The following is a 17900-nucleotide window of genomic DNA, read 5'->3' on the forward strand; positions in this document are numbered from 1 at the left end:
GGGACTTATTTTCAGAATTGGACGAGAATTCATTGATCCCGGAACTCTGCGTGCTCTCTATTGCTCTTTAGTACGCTCTATCCTCGAAGCTAGCTGTGTAGTTTGGAATCCACACTATGAGTTCTGGACTAACCGTTTGGAGCGAATACAAAAATGTTTTATTCGGAAAATTTGCTGTATGCTACCATGGAGAAACCCTGACGCTCGACCGCCCTATGAACAACTGTGTCTACTGATTGGCTTAGCGCCGCTCGAACAACGTCGCAAGGATATTTTAGCAAACACCGCCCATAGAATACTATTGGACGTTTATGACGGCCCTACCGTTCTGTCGCTTCTTCAGTTACATTGCCCACTCCGACCGCAACGGAACAATCAGCTACTACGGGTTAGGTCACATCGCACCAACTACGGACTGCATGAGCCTATTCGGCAGATGGCTTTAGAATATAACCGACGTGATATTAGTTTAGTCTTTTAACTGTATTTGTTTACTTGTTAAGTATTCTGTATTGTTATAATCTAATAGTTTTATCTTGTGATTGTGTTGTACTAAAAGATTCTGGGTTTTTATGCCGCTTTGAGTGAAGACACAAGTTTGCTCAAGGTGGCTTTTCCCAGTCCAAATATCAAATATCATTAAGACGTGTAGTCGGATGACGAAATTCAATAAATAATAATAATAATAATAATAAAAATAGACCCAAACAAGTTCAAAAAAAATTGGAAGTCCTCAAATTGGTTTTTTGAAGTAGAATACTTCTCTCAGGAAGTTGGGCTACATAGGGATGTGAAATGAAAATCTAGCCTTATCAAAACGAAAAATTCGACCTCTGATTGGTCGTTATATGATTGCTTCCCAAGCACGGTCGACAGAATCATATACCTTGCAATTTAAAACATGCTATTAGGCCTATATAAGGGCCTGTTTCAGCCGAAGCCGCTCATAATAGTTCTAGACAGCGACAACAGCAGTCGTCCTCACTTAGCAGCAGCTCTAGCAGTGCAGTGGATACCAGCGATGGCGGAAAGCGGCCACCGCTGTGGCGTAGGATAGCGCACTAGTTGCAGCGGATTCCAACGATAGCAGCTGGGTCAGCTGATGCAGGGACAGTGAATACCAATGGCAGCGTATAGCGGCTACAACTGTGACGTGGCTATGGATAGCTGCCTTATAGTGGATCTCAGCATCGATAGCGACTGATGCAGTGAGGCATTTTAGTGAAATGCAGTCTCTGTGCGATAGTGGGCACTAGTAAATGCATTCAATGAAAAGTTGACTCATTTTGACAACACGTGAGCCGTCTAGTTTTGAGTGTTAAATCAGCTTTTCACTGTTTATTTTATCACAACGAATACTTTGTTCGCTCTGTCAGTGATATCGCAAAGATGTATTCGGCATCTCATCCGATACTAAATTGAACAACAAATACAATACAAACAAATCCTTTTCAGGATGAAATGAAAACTTTATGATTAAAGCGTTACCCAAGTAACAAAATAGGTTATATCAGAGTTTTTTAGCGCTTGATACAACCAAAACATAAAACCTTTAATGCCGACCACGCAGTTATAATAACCCACTAACAACAGCTATAAACACGTGTCATGACTAGTTGGCCCAGCTTTATTGAAGTTATCAAAACTTGATATGCGCTCCGTCATAGAACCAGATGTTTTTTACAACATGATATACTTGTCGTAGAATGGCTTCGGAATTTTAACTGCGATATATTTTCCTAATTAAGTGTAATGCATTGAATTTTATCTTGGTTATATTTTTCGATGAAAATTTTCCGACGTCGCGAAAAAAGAATTGTGTAAATCGTTGTGTTTCCATATTAACTGACTATTGAATATGTTATTGTCCTTAAAATCGTTTTCGTGCAGGTAAAACACATGCCGTGAAAAATTTTTGGTGAAACCGTCCACGAATTTTATCGTGGATGCTACTCGCCGCTGAAATTCTGTAGAAAATCAATGTTTATTCAGTACTGAACTCATCCACGATCTGTTGTATTTTGTAAAATGTACGCCTTTATTAGAGTTTCGGAATCGGCAATATAGTAAAAGACGAACATCCTATGCAACGCTATCTATATACATGTGCATATAGATGTAATAGAAACATAAACTTACGGCCCCTATAAATGCAATTAATAGTTTACCATTTGAAATAATTTATAATTTGCTGAAGAAAAGATGTTAAATAGGTTTAATCAATAACAAAAGTCATTACTCAATTCAAAACTGATCATAAGCGTCTGTGCTTAGGGTACTAAAGAAACAATTTTAAAATTTCCAGAGGTTTATTCTTCCAGGCATATGTTAATTAGTTGCAACCTGTCACATTCTCAAAATGTCTTGATATAATTTTATTTCCTGTTTTATGTTACTTTATGTCATATCAAAACCAGCAGCTGTTTCAAGGAATTTATTATTTCACATTCAAACTTGGAAATTTTATAAAGGAAGTTGCTAGTTCGTTTTAAAACCCCGAAACTTTATCAAGCGCCGACTGCTGTGTACAAGCATCTCAATGTAAACTGGAGTTGCCGGTTAGTCAAGTTTATCGGTATTTCACTAAAGCTGTAATGCCGGTACAAATGTGGTGCGTAAAATGAATCCATTTCAAAAAACCAATACTATCTTAGAACGTCTGTAATCAATATATATATTTTTTTTCGTTATTATCTGTGAAACTCCGGCGAAAGCAGAAACAGACATTTATAATTTCTATATCTGGTAACAGCCTAGTTCCCTGAAGAAACCTGGCAACTCTGCTGAATGAACAGTTATTTTTCTTGACAACACGTTGACGAATGCGGGAGGATTTTGCACAAGTAAGTATGTTGTTCGATATAATTAATTTTGTATTGACAGCATTTACATTTTAGAATGCCTTTCAAAATTATTCAAACATGCGAAGAAGGAAACCTATGCCTCAGCATTGTACCTTCCGCCTGGGAAAAAGATGGTGTCTTATGGTGGCCGAAAACAACAGGTGTTGCAAAATTGCTGCGAGACGAAAATTCACATCCTACTTCGAAGTGGCAAACGATGCAATGCATCAAAAAACGGGTTTGCCGTTCAAGGGCAGAGGCTGAATCTGAACTCAACAAAATGGAGGCACTTTCGGACACTGAGACGGAAATGACGATTACAGTTCCTGCTGCTAAGAAAATACCCAAGAACATTGCATCGAACCTGAACATAACGAAGCGAGAACCAATAAATTTCAACGAGTTTGTAACACTACCGGGAAGAATCGAGTCCGTAGAGGATATTGTCGAAAATACCGTGGTAAGTCAAACAAAAATACATTACAGGACATTGTTGACGCTGTAGTCAACGAATGAGAAGAACCACTTCCGAAGTTTTAACAATTTATTATGACTTTGTTAAAATATTCCTGCAAACAAATAAATGACTAAACCTATCCTTTTTTCCATTCACCCCTTTCTTTACTTACGTTTAATTTATCTCCTCGTTCCTTAGATTTTTATATGATCCGGTTAACCTTACTTCCGAATTTCGCAGTTAACCCTATTTTGTCTTGAATTTGCTCTATCTTTTCTTCAATAATTCACCTGTATTTAATACTTTATATTAATACTTTTCAACTTGTTTTATTTTATCGCTTACGGTATTTTTCCAGGTAACCGTGGTACACGTGTCTCGGGTGTACGCTGGCACTAATTCACGTATGCTATTGATCAGATCGGTTAACCTAGTTTGAGGTTACTTTGGAGTGTAACTGCAGAAATGATTATTTATATGTACATTAAACTCAGTACATTTGATGTATCTCTATTGCCTAACTCACCGTTGTAACCGATATATATATTTATGAATTAATCGCAGATATTTTAATATAATATTATTTAAGTAAAAAGAACAATTTTTCTATCAATCACGACGTCGACTCTGATCAAAACTTTTATCAGTCATAAGCTGTCACCAACTGCATCCGCTACTGCTGTTATTGTTAGCATTAAGTCGTCGCTGTGAGATGCGCCGACCGAGGGGTCGTAACAGTCCCCCCCGGTACGCCAGTTTCTTGGCTTACCAACGTATCGCGTCGAACATCCAGGACTGCTAGCTTAGTAGCCGGGCGCTCGTAATGCCCATATTGTGTTTGAACAGTAGCTGCTCTTACCTGACCATCCTTTCCTTTCCTGACTCCAATAACTCGACCCTTAGGCCAACAATTGCGTGGAAGCTTCGGATCAACCACAACAACGATGTCATCTTCTTTTATTGGTTCAACTGCGGCATGCCATTTCGTACGTTTAACCAGGTCCGGTAAGTAATCGCGCATCCATCGACGCCAAAATATGTTTGCTTCAACTTGAGAGGTACGCCAGGAGCGCCGCAGCAGGATGCCGCTATCATCAATGTTGGAAGCTGGTTTGAGCCCGCTTGACGATCCCAACAGAAAATGGTTCGGCGTTAGAACGGGTGCGTCGGGGTCATCTGCTGGTACGTGCGTTAGGGGACGCGAGTTGATGAGATTTTCTATTTCTGTTAGAAGGTTCTGAAGAATTTCGTCGGTGAGGGTACGTTGCGGTTTGATTTTAAGCAAGTTTGCCTTAACTGTTTGAACTAACCGCTCCCAGGAGCCTCCCATGTGGGGGGATAATGGGGGCAAGAACTGCCATTCTGTTTTGGGACTGACTATTTCTTGGATCAGCTTGTCTTGAACCATGGCGTCTAATGCCGCTTTGAGCTCCTTGTTGGTTGCGGTAAAGTTAGTGCCACGGTCGCTAATGATTTTCAATGGCACGCCTCTCCTCGCCATGAAATTCCTGACGGCCATCACACAAGAGCTGGCGTTTAACGTGTGGGCTACCTCTAGGTGAATTGCCCGAGTAGTTAAGCACGTCAATAGCACTCCCCATCGTTTCTCCGTTCGACGACCTACCGTTACCGTCAATGATCCGAAATAATCCACGCCGGTAAAGGAAAAGGGTCTCGTGAACGCCGCGAGTCTATCCTTTGGCAGCTCGCCCATTAAAGGAGGATTAGGTGTTGCTCTTAAATTTTTACAGGTCTGACAGTCTGATCTCACCTTCCTAAATAGCACACGTAACTTAGGGATCCAGAAAGTTTGCCGCAGTTCATTGACCACTGTCTCGTGATTACAATGATGATAACGCTCGTGGTAGTCTTTCACAATAAGGTTACTGATATAGTTATTTTTCGGGAGTATGACTGGATTTCGTGCATCCATAGTTGCGTATTCACATGCACCAATCCTGCCTTGCATTCTTATCATATTGTGATCATCGAGAAACGGATTTAGCTTATACAGTGCGCTTGATTTCGAAAGAGTAGGAGGTACGGTAGATAAACTGGCGAATTCCTCTGAAAATGATTCGCTTTGAGCAAACCTAATAAGAAGATTCGAAGCTTCGTTTAGCTCTTGACTGGTAAGGGGGCCGTGCTTGTGTTTCATCCTGCTCTTGGCGCATCGAAAGTTCGCAACGGACCTAAGTACCGTAGCAACCACACGAACTAATTGCCTCCATTTAGAAAATTTTGTAACGTTCACCGGCGGTATAGGAACAAAATGATGGTAGTATATGGTTGAACGCAGCTCTTCTTGAGTATGGCCTGAAGTGAACGGCTCTTCAGGCCAATTTTTTTTAGATTGCCTTAACCACGAAGGTCCTCTTACCCGCCGACTGTTGCTTCCTAGTTCTGGCCGGCGTGACCACTTTGTCGCCTCATCAGCTACGTTTTCTTTCGTGCTGACGTACTTCCAATCAGCTATGTTACTTGTCTCGAGAATCTCGCTGACACGAAAGGCGACATGTTGAGAATACCGACGTTGATCAGATCGAATCCAGCATAACACATTGCGTGAATCAGTCCAGAAATATCGCTCATCCACTTCGAACGATAAGCTGTTTGTAATTGTATTCGCCAATCTTGTTCCAATAACTGCCGCCTCGAGTTCAAGTCTTGGAATGGAGACGAACTTCAGCGGAGCCACTTTCGACTTTGCAGCTACTATTGCACACTCTATGTTGTTTTCTTGCTGGAACTTTAAATAAACCACAGCAGCATAACCGACCTCGCTCGCGTCGACAAACGTGTGTAGTTGAGTGACGGTACCTGGCATGATCGTTATAGCGGAGCGGTAACATCTTGGTATACGGACCTTGTGTACTGTTGGAAGTACTTCTAACCAATGCTCCCATTTTTCGAACAAATGACCCGGAATTTCATCGTCCCACTCGATCCCAGCACGCCAGATCTCTTGCAGTGGGACTCTCAAATATATCAGCAGATTTGAAACTAGTCCGAGTGGGTCGAATATTGCCATTAATGTACTAAGAACTTCCCTTTTGGTTGGACGTCGCTTTCCGGATAGAAGTTCTGTGTCGTGTTTTGGCGATAGCTTATATGTGAGAGTGTCCGTAGCAGTACACCACCACATCCCTAAAACCTTTTCGGTTGCTAGTTCTGATCCTAGATTTAAGTTTTTTTCGCATGCTCCCTCGTTCTGAAGTGCTGAAAGAACCGCTGCGGAGTTTGAAATCCAGTTCCTCAACTCAAACCCAGCTTGGGCGTGGACGTGCCGAACTTGTCGGGCGAGGAGAATAGCTTCTTCTTCTGTTTCAGTACTTACCAGCATGTCATCGACATAATGGTTTTTGATGATCGCATTGACTGCTGCTGGGTACTGCCCTCTATGGTTTTCTGCGTTTAAGTTTTTTACGTACTGAGCACAACTAGGTGAGCAGCTGGCTCCGAACGTCATAACCCGCATGACGTATGTGCTGGGTTTCTCGTCTGATGAATTTTCTTTCCATAAAAATCTTTGGCAATCCTGATCATCCTTTGACATAAGCACTTGGTGGAACATTTCCTTAATGTCGCCGCAAATGGCCACCTTATTCTCGCGAAACCGCAGCAGTACCGAAATGAGGAAAGTCAACTGATCTGGCCCTTTCAAGAGTAGTGAGTTTAATGATATCCCCTTAGTTTTTGCAGCTGCGTCCCACACGATCCGTACTTTCGACGGTTTATTTGGGTTAAACACGGGAAATATAGGGAGATACCAGATTCGTTTTGGTGGTTTTTCCATCTCAATGTCCGAAAGTTTGCGGATGTACCCTTTTTTCAAATATTCATCGAGCTTTAGTCGCATTACTGTAGATAAGTCTGCATCTTTTTTTAAACGAGATTCCAGGCAACGCCAGCGCTGTAGGGCAACGGGTTTACTATTCGGGAGCCTAAATTGGTCATATTTCCAGAGCAAGCGTGCCTCATAGTGCCCGTTCTCTGTTCGTACGAATGATTGCAAAATTTGAATAGCTCGTTTATCCTCGATAAATGATACAATACTCTCTGGCTTAATAGTTCCTACCTTTTCTAAAGAAAAGTACTCGCGTATGGATTGATGAAGCAAATCGTCGATATGTTCCGTACACGGGCACAGGTGGCGGCTATGGTGACCAACGAAGGCAGTGCTCTCATTCCATCCTCCATGAATTACCCATCCCAGTCGTGTTTTTGTCGCAATGGGTTCGTTAAGCTTGCCTTCTCTACCTTTTAGTGGGTAGCAAAGATTTGCATTGTCAATTCCAATGAGAATTTTTGGTTGTATGTCGCAATATGATTCGACCGGAATGCCACTAAGGTGTTTATAATGTTGACTTAGTTGCTGCATATCAACAGACTGACGAAATAGGTCAAGACCTGATACTGTGTGAGCACCACGTAGGTTGTACTTTTTACAATTATCGCCTGTTCCAGAAATGTCTATGTCAAATCTGATCGAGTCATTTTCTTGACGACGTTTATTCCCTGTCCACCTTAAACACAGTGGCTCCGGTTTTCCTTCAATGTTCAGCTCTTTTGCGAGACTAGCGTCAATGAGTGTTAGTGATGAACCATCATCAAGAAAGGCGTACGTCTGGAGGGATTTCTTCGAGCCATATAAGATCACTGGGACTACACGAAATAAGCTCTTATGAATGTTTTTAAGATGCATGTTACATTCATGTTCCGTTGTTTGAGCTGTTACAGAATCTGGGAGATTCGCCCTAGTATACGTCAGACGATCGTTATGTAAAAGTTGATTATGTTTATAAGTGCATCCACCTTTTCCGCAAATTTGCTGAGACTTGCATGTTCCCTTGTGTTTACGAAGGCATTTTCTGCATAGGCCGAAATTCTTCACTATTGCCCATTTTAAGTTGTACTCGAGCTCTCTGAAATGATGACATTTCTCTAAATTGACACAGTTGCGTTTGCAAGCCACACACACAGCAGCTTCAGAGCTAGGCTCAATTCCACTTGCGCCGTTGTCATCCACCTGTTCATCATGTGTATTCAGGTACACTGAGTTCTTTCTCATTATTCGCGATGGTTTCAATTCGCAACTGGGTAACGCTGCTAACGGGCAAACTGTTTCGGCAAGATCATACAGCCACGCTGCGAATGTGGTGAGATTAGCACCCTGAATAGTTCGTCTGAATCTGGCCCAATCCAATTTAAGTGATGTAGGAAGCTTATCGACAAGTTCACGTAGCAAAACGACATTGTATGCATACTCTTCAAGTTGACAAGCTTCAATAGTGGCACAAAGATTCTGTACAGCTATAGAAAATTCAACTATACTATCTAATCTGTCAGCTTTCGGTGACGGAGCTGAGTTTATCTTGGATATTAAATTATGTATAATAATTTCTGGGTTTCCATAAAGTAGTCTCAAAGTAGCAATGATACCGGGTACATTAGATGGGTGCATAAGTCTACACTTCACTGCCTCATATGCCATGCCTTTCAAGCATTTTTGCAGACGTATCAGATTCTCTTCTGGAGTGTACCCGCACATACTAGTTGTAGTTGTGTATGTAGAAAAAAAGAGCGGCCACTCCTCGGGAATTCCGCTAAAGTTCGGGAGCTCTCGTGATACAGCTTGCCGAGCTGCAACTTGGCTACGCGTTAGGTTGTTGCCTTCATCGTCGTCATATAACTCGGTTCGTCTCGGTGTAGAGCGTCGTACAGGATCGAATGCGTCTGTATTTACAAATTGTGTACCTCTCCTTGGTAACTGAGAATTTTCTGTCATACGGAAAGGCACCGTCGTTCTAGCTGGCCACGTCGTGTTTAGCAGCCTTGGGTGTGATGCGGGTGTCGCACGGCAGTTTTCAGAGTCATTTACCTTCGAACGTCGTGTCTCTTCTGACTGAATTCGGGTTTCATTTCTGTGTGTGACACTGCGGAGCCATTCTGAAACTCTGATATTGGTATCATCCTCCTCTACGCTCGTTACTGAATTATCTTCATCGATCAGCTCTCGCAGTAGATCGTAACGTTTGCGTAAGTATTCACGTTTCTTCCGTTCTTCTTCTTCTTCCAGTGCTCTTTCTTGTTCCAACAATTGTAATTCTAGTTTCAACTGCCATTGTTTAGTTGATGCCTTCGAGCTTGCACCCTTTAAACAGTGTTTCGCGTTTTCCACAGGATTCTGCTGTGTATTTACCTGTAGACTTGTTGCCAACTGAGTGGGACGTGCATCCGTAGGATTCATAAAACTGGAAGTTGCTGGTAAGGTTACTGTGGATATCGGCTGCATAAGAGCACTGGGTGGTACCGTTCCTTGACTTGGATTAGTCACGCGTACGAATGGTACAGTGGCATCACGAGTTATCAATGAGTTCACAGTATACGGTGGAAAGATGTCTTTAAACGGTGTATTTGAAATAGAAGTAGATAATATGACATTTCCTAGTGACTGTGAAACGATGCCCTTTGATGTCTGGCTGTGGCTTGCAGCACATACTGGAGTGACCACCGATGGGATAGCAGTAGCTTTAGGTAGGCGATTTTTTCTGGTAGGGCAGTTACCGCAAATAAAATCCTTGTCTATGATATCTTCTCCGACTTCTGCGCAATTGTAATGGTACCAGCTGTCACATTTATCACATTGAACCTGTTGGAGCGTTTTCATTAATTTAATTTAGAGTTTTTAGAGTTATTCAACTTAGAGTGTAAGATCATTAATGCGACAGAGAGAGAGAGGAAGAATAAATCAGAAGTAGATGAGTATTGAACGCGCTCGGATGGGTTTTTATACTACTCGTGATAATACAGTCCATTTGAACATTTTCGTTAACATTTTGGTCCTACTCCGCCGGATAAGGGTCAGAATCGAGAAAAGTGATGTTGATCACCTCTCCTAGCGTGGAAAGCGTGAATTCGTTATAAAAAGGTGTTATTTCGTCAGAAAGAAGTGTGAACTAAATTCAACAAAATGGCGTCAAGCCACGAATCCTTTTGATTTCGCAGCAGCGGAAACGACGACATTGTTGGAACTTTCTAGAACAGAAAAAAAATGGCGACCGCACGAACACCAAACCAGAAAAATAAAAACAAGACACCGAAGAAAGATAAAGTTGAAAACAACGGTGAAAACGGAGCTGGAGCATCGGTAACGTTATCAGTTAGTGACCAGTTAAACCAACAAAAAGAAAAGGACAATCGAAGAAAAATGGAAGACGGCTTAAAAGTGCTTGTTATTAAAAAAGAAACAGTTGAAAGGAAAGTCCAGCGTGTATTAGTGGCGCTCGCAGAAATGGACGAACCGAAAAACAGGCATTTACTGCAATTACATTTGAAAATGGTGGAAAGTGCATATATCGAATATAACGCATTACAGGATCAGATATATAGTCTTAATGTTACTGCAGATACCCGAGCTTCAGAAGAAATGAGATTCATTGAATTTGAAAAACTTTATTGCGATGTTGTTGTGCAGTTAACAGAAAAAATTGAAGTAGCGGCGGTGAAGAGTGAAATCGACAAAGCCGCTATGTTACCAGCTAATGTTCAGCCGTATATTCCACCATTGAAGGCTCCGTTACCAACTTTCGACGGTAAATACGAAAACTGGTTTGCTTTCAAAAATATGTTTGAGAACGTAATGGATCGCTATCACACCGAAACACCAGCCATCAAGCTGTACCATTTACGGAACGCATTGGTGGGAGCTGCAGCTGGCATTATCGACCAGGACATCATAAACAATAACGATTATAATGCTGCCTGGGAAACGCTGAAAGAGAGATATGAGGATAAACAGGTCATAGTCGACAAGCATATCGACGCGATTTTTAACATGCCAGCAATGATCAAAGAAAATGCGAACGCATTGCGCAAAATTATTGATACGTGTTGTAAACATGTTGACGCCCTGAAAAACTTAGAGCTTCCTGTTCAGGGTCTTGGTGAGGTAATGCTGCTAAACATTTTATCGAAAAAACTCGACATCGAGACGCGAAAGGCTTGGGAACTTAGTCAGGCTAAGGGAGATTTGGCGAAGTACAGTTCTACAATGGATTTCTTAAAAGAGCGGTGCCGTGTTTATGAGAAGATTAGCCGATGCAGTAAACCAACCGAAACTGTGAAACAAATTCGTCCTATAGGGAAGGCTGAGCCTAAGATACATAGTCTTGTGGCTGCCACTGGGAAGTGTTCGCATTGTAGAGAAGATCATGAGTTGTGGAGGTGTGAATTATTCAAAGGCGCAAACCTAAGCGATAAATATGCATCCCTTCGCAAGAGTGGTTCCTGCTTCAATTGCCTTGAGAAGGGCCATATAACCGGTAAATGTAAATCAGAGCATAACTGTAAAAAATGTGCTAAACGTCATCACACGATACTACATCCCGAAGACGCACAATCTACTGAAACTGAAACTAAGACAAATCCTACAACGAAAAAAGAAGCTCCCAAAGCTAATTCTGAAGCCAATACGTCATCAGCATCATCAAACACTACCGGTTCTGTTTTATGTTCGAACGTTGAAGATGAACAGGATACATTACTGGCCACGGCGGTAGCGACTATCATTGGCCCTGGTACTAAATCATCAACATGCAGGGCTGTGCTAGATTCAGCTTCACATAAGCATTTCATCACCGAGGCACTTGTGTTGAAACTTGGATTAAAACAGAAGCGAAGCAATTACACCATTATCGGAATTGGTGGTAATCGAATGACGATTCAGTTCAAGGTACACGCTCGAATCAAATCCAGAATAAATGAATATGTTTCACCATGCTTGGAATTTTTGGTGGTGAATAAAATAACAGGAAAACTTCCAGTACAATGCATCGATCCAACGCGACTGAAGATTCCTGATAACATCGAGTTAGCGGATCCATCATTTAATGTGCCCGGTCAGGTCGAAATCCTGATTGGATCTGGTTTGTTCTTCAAGTTGATCAAAGGTGGACAGTTGAATCTGGAAGATCATATGCCGGCAGTGCAGGAAACTCAGCTCGGTTGGATTGTTAGCGGCGTTATTCCAACCAATCACGTTGGTGTTGGGCAAGCTTTATGTGGAACTTTAACAGAAAACGATGTGGGTAAGTTGCTTGAACAATTTTGGCATTTCGACTCTTACGATGAGAGGCCGGTAAATGAATATTCCTCGGAAGATGCTTGTGTTGCACATTTTTTGGATACACATCGACGTGATGATCATGGCAGATTCGTTGTTCGACTGCCTTTCAACTCGGCTAAAGAACAGTTAGGCGATTCTCGAGAGATGGCCAAGAGAAGGTTTTTGGCTGTGGAACGACGATTGGACAGAGATTTATCTCTCAAGACGCAGTACATTGCCTTTATGAGAGAGTACAAACAGATGAATCATATGGCAGAAATTACACCTTCGGTTGACGAAATGCCTTCAGATGCATTTTACCTCCCACACCACTGTGTGCTAAAGCCAACGAGTACTACCACAAAGTTACGGGTAGTTTTTGACGGCTCAGCTGAATCATCGAGTGGTGTTTCAATTAATCAAGCGCAAATTGTTGGTCCTACCATACAGAATGATTTAATATCTATCCTTCTGAAATTTCGTTCGTTTCGATATGCGTTGAGTGCTGATATACCAAAAATGTATCGACAGGTAGAGGTCCATCCTAATGATACTTGTTTCCAAAGGATTTTCTGGAGGGAATCTAGAGACCACCAATTGAAGATTTATAATCTGCGAACGGTCACATACGGACTAGCTTCATCGCCGTTTCTGGCAACAATGGCATTACGACAGCTTGCTGATGACGAGGAACAACTATATCCGCTGGCGGCAAAGGCAGTAAAAAATTCTTTCTACATCGACGATATGCTTTCAGGGGCTGATTCGGAAGAAGAAGCAATCGAACTATTGCAGCAGGTTAGGGATATGCTGCATAGTGGTGGATTCGATGTTCATAAGGTGTGCTCGAATTCTTCTGCTGTACTCCAAGTGGTACCTGAGGACAAACGAGAAACAATTAATAAAATCAACGATCCAGAAATCAATATGTTAATGAAGACGTTGGGAATCGCTTGGGAGCCAACGACCGACAACTTTACGATTTCTTTGCCCAAGATGCAGGTGTCGCAGCCATCGCAGTTAACTAAAAGAATTTTGCTTAGCGAAATTTCGAGGATTTTTGATCCACTCGGCTTTTTAGGTCCAGTTTTGACGACGGCGAAACTAGTGATGCGGGAAGTTTGGATGCTTCATTTAAAATGGGATGAAGTGCTTCCACACGCACTTGCGAGCTTCTGGTTAGAGTTTCGTGATCAACTGGAACATGTTGAAGGCATCAAGATACCACGTTGTGTACTGAGTGGAAAACCTTTGAATTTAGAGCTGCACGGTTTCGCAGACGCGTCTGATCTGGCATACGGTGCTTGCCTCTACGCACGTTCAATTATGAATGACGGCCAAGCTAAAATGAAACTAATTTGTAGTAAGTCACGTATCTTACCGAAAAAACAGAAGAGTGGAAAAGAATTTACAACACCGAGAGCGGAGTTGCAGGCAGCATTAATGTTGTCCCGCTTAGTTGCAAAAATAGTTGAAGCGCTGGAAGTGAAGTTTTCCTCCATTATTCTCTGGAGTGATTCACAAATCGTCCTGTGCTGGATACAAAAATCTCCGGAAGCATTACGGGTCTTTGTTGCTAACCGCGTGAAGTTGATTCAATCTCTGACTGATGAGTACATTTGGCGTTACATTCCTTCCAAATCGAATCCCGCAGACTTGATTTCGCGTGGTGTTCAACCGCAATTGTTACCGAATCTTGAGATGTGGTGGAGCGGTCCATCGATCTTGAATCAGGCTGATTGTGAGCTATCGTTGCCTCCCTTAGTTTCCGATGTAGATTTACCAGAGCTTCGAAAAACAGTTCTTGTATGTTCGAGACAGCCAAAGAGAATGAAAATGTTTGACACAATCAGCAGATTTTCGATTATGCAGCGCAGCATGGCCTACGTTGTTCGTTATACCGATTATATCAGGAGCGGAAGAGAAGTCCTTACAAAGGGGTTACTTACAGCTGACGAAATGAACCGAGCGATGTTACTTATTGTACGACTGGTTCAAAATGAATGCTTCGCTGCTGAAATAAGGGCTTTGAAGGAAGAGAAATATTTTGAACATCCACTGAAATGCCTAAATCCTTTTTTCGACGAAAATGATAAGATTCTCCGTGTAGGTGGACGCATTAAAAATGCTGCTATTAGCTACGATAGCAAGCATCAAATGTTGCTTCCACAGAAACATCCTGTCACGCTGGCTTTAATTCGTTACCTGCATAGAAGTAATTTACACATTGGACAACGTTCATTACTTGCAGTAATTCGACAGCAATTTTGGCCGTTACGGGCAAAGGCTGCGATTCGGAAGATTATACACCAGTGTACACCATGTTATAAATTATGTCCAAAACGAGCCACGCAGCTGATGGGTGATTTACCGGAGTATAGAGTGCAGCCAAGTCATGTTTTTGAAGTTGTTGAAATTGATTTCGCTGGACCTTTTAATTTAAAATCGTTGGCCTCTATTAGAAAGCCGGTGTTGACGAAGGGATATGTGTGTTTATTTGTGTGTATGGCCGTAAGAGCTATTCACCTTGAAGCCGTTTCGAGTCTTTCTACGGAGGCGTTTTTGGGAGCACTGCAAAGATTTGTAGGAAGAAGAGGTTTGCCACGAAAAATACTTTCGGACAATGCAACCAATTTCACCGGTGCCAATAATGAGTTGAATCATTTGGCAAATTTGTTCGGTACAGAAGTGCATAAGAGAAAATTAAACGAGTTTTGCGTATTACGAAACATTGAATGGTCTTTTATCCCTCCCCGAAGCCCTCATTTTGGAGGGATATGGGAAGCTGGGGTAAAGTCGGTAAAGTTTCATCTACGACCAATTTTAGCTGCACATAATTTAACATACGAGGAGTTCAGCACGGTCTTAGTGCAGATAGAGGCGATTCTCAACTCGAGACCATTGACGCCTTCTTCAGATGATCCTAATGACATTACCGCTTTAACACCTGGGCACTTTATTATTGGACGGGAATTCCAAGCCATTGCTGAGCCATCTTACGCACATCTCAACATTGGTAGACTTTCGCGATGGCAAATGCTGCAGAACATCAAACAGTCATTTTGGAAAACTTGGTCAAATGATTATCTTCAGGAAATGCAACAGCGACAGAAGGACTTCAAGATTCACAAATTTCAAGTGGGTTCTTTGGTATTACTTGTAGACGACAATCTGCCACCATTGCAGTGGAATTTGGCGCGAATTACTGAACTACATCCTGGCAGGGATGGTCACGTTCGAGTTGTTAGTTTGCGTACAAAAGATTCGACGATTAAACGAGCTGTAAAGAATATATGTTTGTTACCTATAGATGGAGAAGAAAGGGTTTAATTGAAATGTTCTCATTCCAATGGCCGGGAAGATGTTGGAGCGTTTTCATTAATTTAATTTAGAGTTTTTAGAGTTATTCAACTTAGAGTGTAAGATCATTAATGCGACAGAGAGAGAGAGGAAGAATAAATCAGAAGTAGATGAGTATTGAACGCGCTCGGATGGGTTTTTATACTACTCGTGATAATACAGTCCATTTGAACATTTTCGTTAACAGAACCATTCTTGAGTCATCCGGCCCGTCGCATGAGTGACAGTTGTTTTCGGCTTTGTCGCTGTCATGATCGTTGACCCGGATAACGACTTCACTTCGTGGCATATTTGTACGTTCGCAGAATGTTCTACTAAACGAATATTTTAATATGTTGACGCTGTAGTCAACGAATGAGAAGAACCACTTCCGAAGTTTTAACAATTTATTATGACTTTGTTAAAATATTCCTGCAAACAAATAAATGACTAAACCTATCCTTTTTTCCATTCACCCCTTTCTTTACTTACGTTTAATTTATCTCCTCGTTCCTTAGATTTTTATATGATCCGGTTAACCTTACTTCAGAATTTCGCAGTTAACCCTATTTTGTCTTGAATTTGCTCTATCTTTTCTTCAATAATTCACCTGTATTTAATACTTTATATTAATACTTTTCAACCTGTTTTATTTTATCGCTTACGGTATTTTTCCAGGTAACCGTGGTACACGTGTCTCGGGTGTACGCTGGCACTAATTCACGTATGCTATTGATCAGATCGGTTAACCTAGTTTGAGGTTACTTTGGAGTGTAACTGCAGAAATGATTATTTATATGTACATTAAACTCAGTACATTTGATGTATCTCTATTGCCTAACTCACCGTTGTAACCGATATATATATTTATGAATTAATCGCAGATATTTTAATATAATATAATTTAAGTAAAAAGAACAATTTTTCTATCAATCACGACGTCGACTCTGATCAAAACTTTTATCAGTCATAAGCTGTCACCAACTGCATCCGCTACTGCTGTTATTGTTAGCATTAAGTCGTCGCTGTGAGATGCGCCGACCGAGGGGTCGTAACAGACATAAACGCCAGTTTCATTTTAGGCTACAGAACTGCAACTGACAGATGAACACATCCAAAATGTTGTGTTTATTCCACAGTTAGACCAGTTATCTGGAGGCGATACACTCTTAGTGGAGTCCATTCAAGATAATCATCTCAAGTCGCTATCAGTGGAAACAGTTGCAACCAATCAAGCTCATATTATGGAAAATTTGACAAAAATTATTTCTTGTCTTGCTCACATAAAGACAAGCATGGATTATCTCAACGAGAGAGTTTCACAAATTGATATGTTCACTCGTGAAAAGGCAACTGAAGTACAACCCGAAGATTTGCTATTGCCAATTGACTCATTGAATATATTAGATGAACTTGAGCAAAATTTGAAGGATCAGGCAGTAGTGGCTAAATACATAACAACTCTGAGCCACATTTGTGGTATAAGTGGTAGAGAGAATGGTATAGACTGTTGCTATCGTCTCATCGACAACTTTATAACTCGACAGTTTCTGACAACTTGTACTTGGACAGGTATATCACGAGATAATAACGAAGCAGAAATGCTGCATGGAGAGTCTGATCGACAGTTGAAAGTTCCACTCGTGATGTACAAGAATATTCGCTGCCTGTTTTTGAAGCTTATTTTGCAAGCTGATAATAGCTTTACGGCAATTAAATGCGACGAGTTTTTTAAACGTGTGCTCAAAAACAGCAAGCAACGACTGTTGTCCAAAACAGTATCTAAACACAAGAACCGCCCAAGAAACTTAAAATACAAAGTTCGTCATGAGGAAAAATGAAAACCATACCAGTTAATACATGTATTTGCTCTGATTTCAAAATTTGATTTTGTGTTCTTTGACTTTGTATTTTAGGAAAAGATATTTTTTATGTTCTGATTTTTCATTTGATATACAGAGAAAATAAAATTAACCTTTAAACGTTATAACGTTTTGTACTGTCTCTAAAAGTCTACACTTCAATCCCCGAAAATATTCCCAACAAATTTGCTTTAACGTGAAATTTCTGACTCGAGTATATTTCATATTTGGAATAGATGAAACAATGATTGGTACCGTTAGTTTAAACATCTTTTAATCCGCTTATGTTCTTC

At 41.2% G+C, this 17900-nt stretch overlaps 2 protein-coding genes across 2 annotated transcripts; one reads left to right on the forward strand and one right to left on the reverse strand.

Annotated features, from left to right (window-relative positions):
* Positions 1-3994: 3994 nt before the first annotated feature.
* On the reverse strand, positions 3995-8005 carry LOC129726738 (uncharacterized). Its single transcript, XM_055683782.1, has one exon. It carries the CDS (start codon positions 8003-8005, stop codon positions 3995-3997), a length of 4011 nt encoding a protein of 1336 aa, XP_055539757.1.
* Positions 8006-10354: 2349 nt separating this feature from the next.
* LOC129726744 (uncharacterized) lies at positions 10355-15692 on the forward strand. The gene is made up of 2 exons (XM_055683790.1): positions 10355-14212; positions 15570-15692. The coding sequence occupies exons 1-2, from the start codon at positions 10355-10357 to the stop codon at positions 15690-15692; spliced, it is 3981 nt and encodes a 1326-aa protein (XP_055539765.1).
* The last annotated feature ends 2208 nt before the right edge of the window (positions 15693-17900 follow it).

Source organism: Wyeomyia smithii, chromosome 3 (assembly GCF_029784165.1).
Source record: "Wyeomyia smithii strain HCP4-BCI-WySm-NY-G18 chromosome 3, ASM2978416v1, whole genome shotgun sequence".
NCBI classification, from domain to species: domain Eukaryota; kingdom Metazoa; phylum Arthropoda; class Insecta; order Diptera; family Culicidae; genus Wyeomyia; species Wyeomyia smithii.

Excerpts from the sequence above, each read along its gene's own strand:
- LOC129726738 (XM_055683782.1), bottom strand. The coding sequence starts at position 8,005 with ATGCATCTTAAAAACATTCATAAGAGCTTATTTCGTGTAGTCCCAGTG.
- LOC129726744 (XM_055683790.1), top strand. The coding sequence starts at position 10,355 with ATGGCGACCGCACGAACACCAAACCAGAAAAATAAAAACAAGACACCG. Across the intron at positions 14,213-15,569 it reads AGCTTCGAAAAACAGTTCTT|ACGACAATCTGCCACCATTG; the intron begins GTATGTTCGAGA and ends TATTACTTGTAG.